The sequence below is a fragment of the Penaeus vannamei genome, chromosome 35 (genome assembly GCF_042767895.1).
Source record: "Penaeus vannamei isolate JL-2024 chromosome 35, ASM4276789v1, whole genome shotgun sequence".
Classification (NCBI taxonomy): domain Eukaryota; kingdom Metazoa; phylum Arthropoda; class Malacostraca; order Decapoda; family Penaeidae; genus Penaeus; species Penaeus vannamei.
The window spans coordinates 1603156-1604546 of NC_091583.1; the positions used below are offsets into that span (position 1 = coordinate 1603156).

Consider the following 1391-nt stretch of genomic DNA (forward strand, 5'->3'; position numbering starts at 1 on the left):
GTTATCGTTATTATCATTATCATCGCTAAAATCACTGATACCCTCGCATTTTTTACTATCACTATTTTCTTTTAGTTTTCATTGTTATTTATATATCATTATTCTTGTTGTTGCTATAATTATTATTATTGTTATTGCTACAATCAGTACCATCATTGTTAGTGCTGCTATCATTATATTATTAGCAGTATTGTTACCATTAATTTTAGTAATATCATTATTGTTACCATTAATATTAGCAATATCATTATTGTCACTATTATTTATATTAGTACTAGTGTTTGTATTGGTATTAGCATTATTAGTAGCATTAATAGTAGTGATAGTAGTAGTAGTAGTAGTAGTAGTGGTACAGTTGTAGTAGTATTTATATCTTAAACATCTTTTTGGTAATATAATTTTCTTCCAATATCATCTCATCCTTACTAGTAATGTTATAGACGTTAATATTCGTTATCTTTATCATTGTTAATGTTATCCTCCTTATCATTACAATTATACGTTGTTATCATCCTTATCATTGCCATTAACGTTGTTATCATAATCACCTTAATCAACATTAGCATTGCCACTATCATCAGGAATTCCACCATCACAACAACAACCACCATCATTATCACTGCTATTATCCTTTTGATACTGTCGTTAACATAATCAATCAAATATTGACGATAATGGCATTATCATTATCTTTTCCACAATGACAGCGAGATCAGAGCAGTCAACACGAACCACGACACAAAGTTCTCTCCTCCATTCCGAGTGCCACATTACCATGATCATCCTCCTCGTGATTATTAATTTCGTGTGGCACCTCGCGCTTCGCTCTGTCTGTCTGTCTGTGTATTCGTTTCTCCTTTTCCTGTTCTCTCTCTCTAGTTATCTAGTTCTCTGTTTATTGGTCGGGTTGTCTGTCTATATACATATTTGTATGTTTTTTGGTGAATCTATTTTATTTTTTCTGTCTCTCTTACTATATGTATAAGTGAATATATATATATATATATATATATATATATATATATATATATATATATATATATATATATATATATATATATATATATATATATATATATATATATATTTATATATATATATATTTATATATATATATGTGTGTGTGTGTGTGTGTGTGTGTGTGTGTGTGTGTGTGTGTGTGTGTGTGTGTGTGTGTGTGTGTGTGTGTGTGTGTGTGCGTGTTTATGTCTGTCTGTCCCTCTCTCACTTTCCCCCTTCCCCATTTCTCCCCCCCCCCCCCGCCCCCCGCCGCCCTCTGACCCCGTGCCTCCCCCCCAGGCCCTGCGCGAGGTCATCCCGCACGTGAAGCGCGAGCGGAAGCTGTCCAAGATCAGACGCCGTGGCCAAGAACTTCCGGCGGACGAACGTGG

General features: G+C 34.5%; 1 protein-coding gene across 1 annotated transcript in view; it reads left to right on the top strand.

The window, feature by feature from the left end:
- Nucleotides 1-1391, top strand: part of LOC113801865 (protein dimmed-like) — a 64077-nt gene that overhangs the window by 61854 nt on the left and 832 nt on the right. The window contains exon 3 of the mRNA XM_070113956.1: nt 1300-1387. Coding sequence (XP_069970057.1) covers nt 1300-1387 — 88 coding nt within the window. The remainder of the gene's footprint in view (nt 1-1299; nt 1388-1391) is intronic.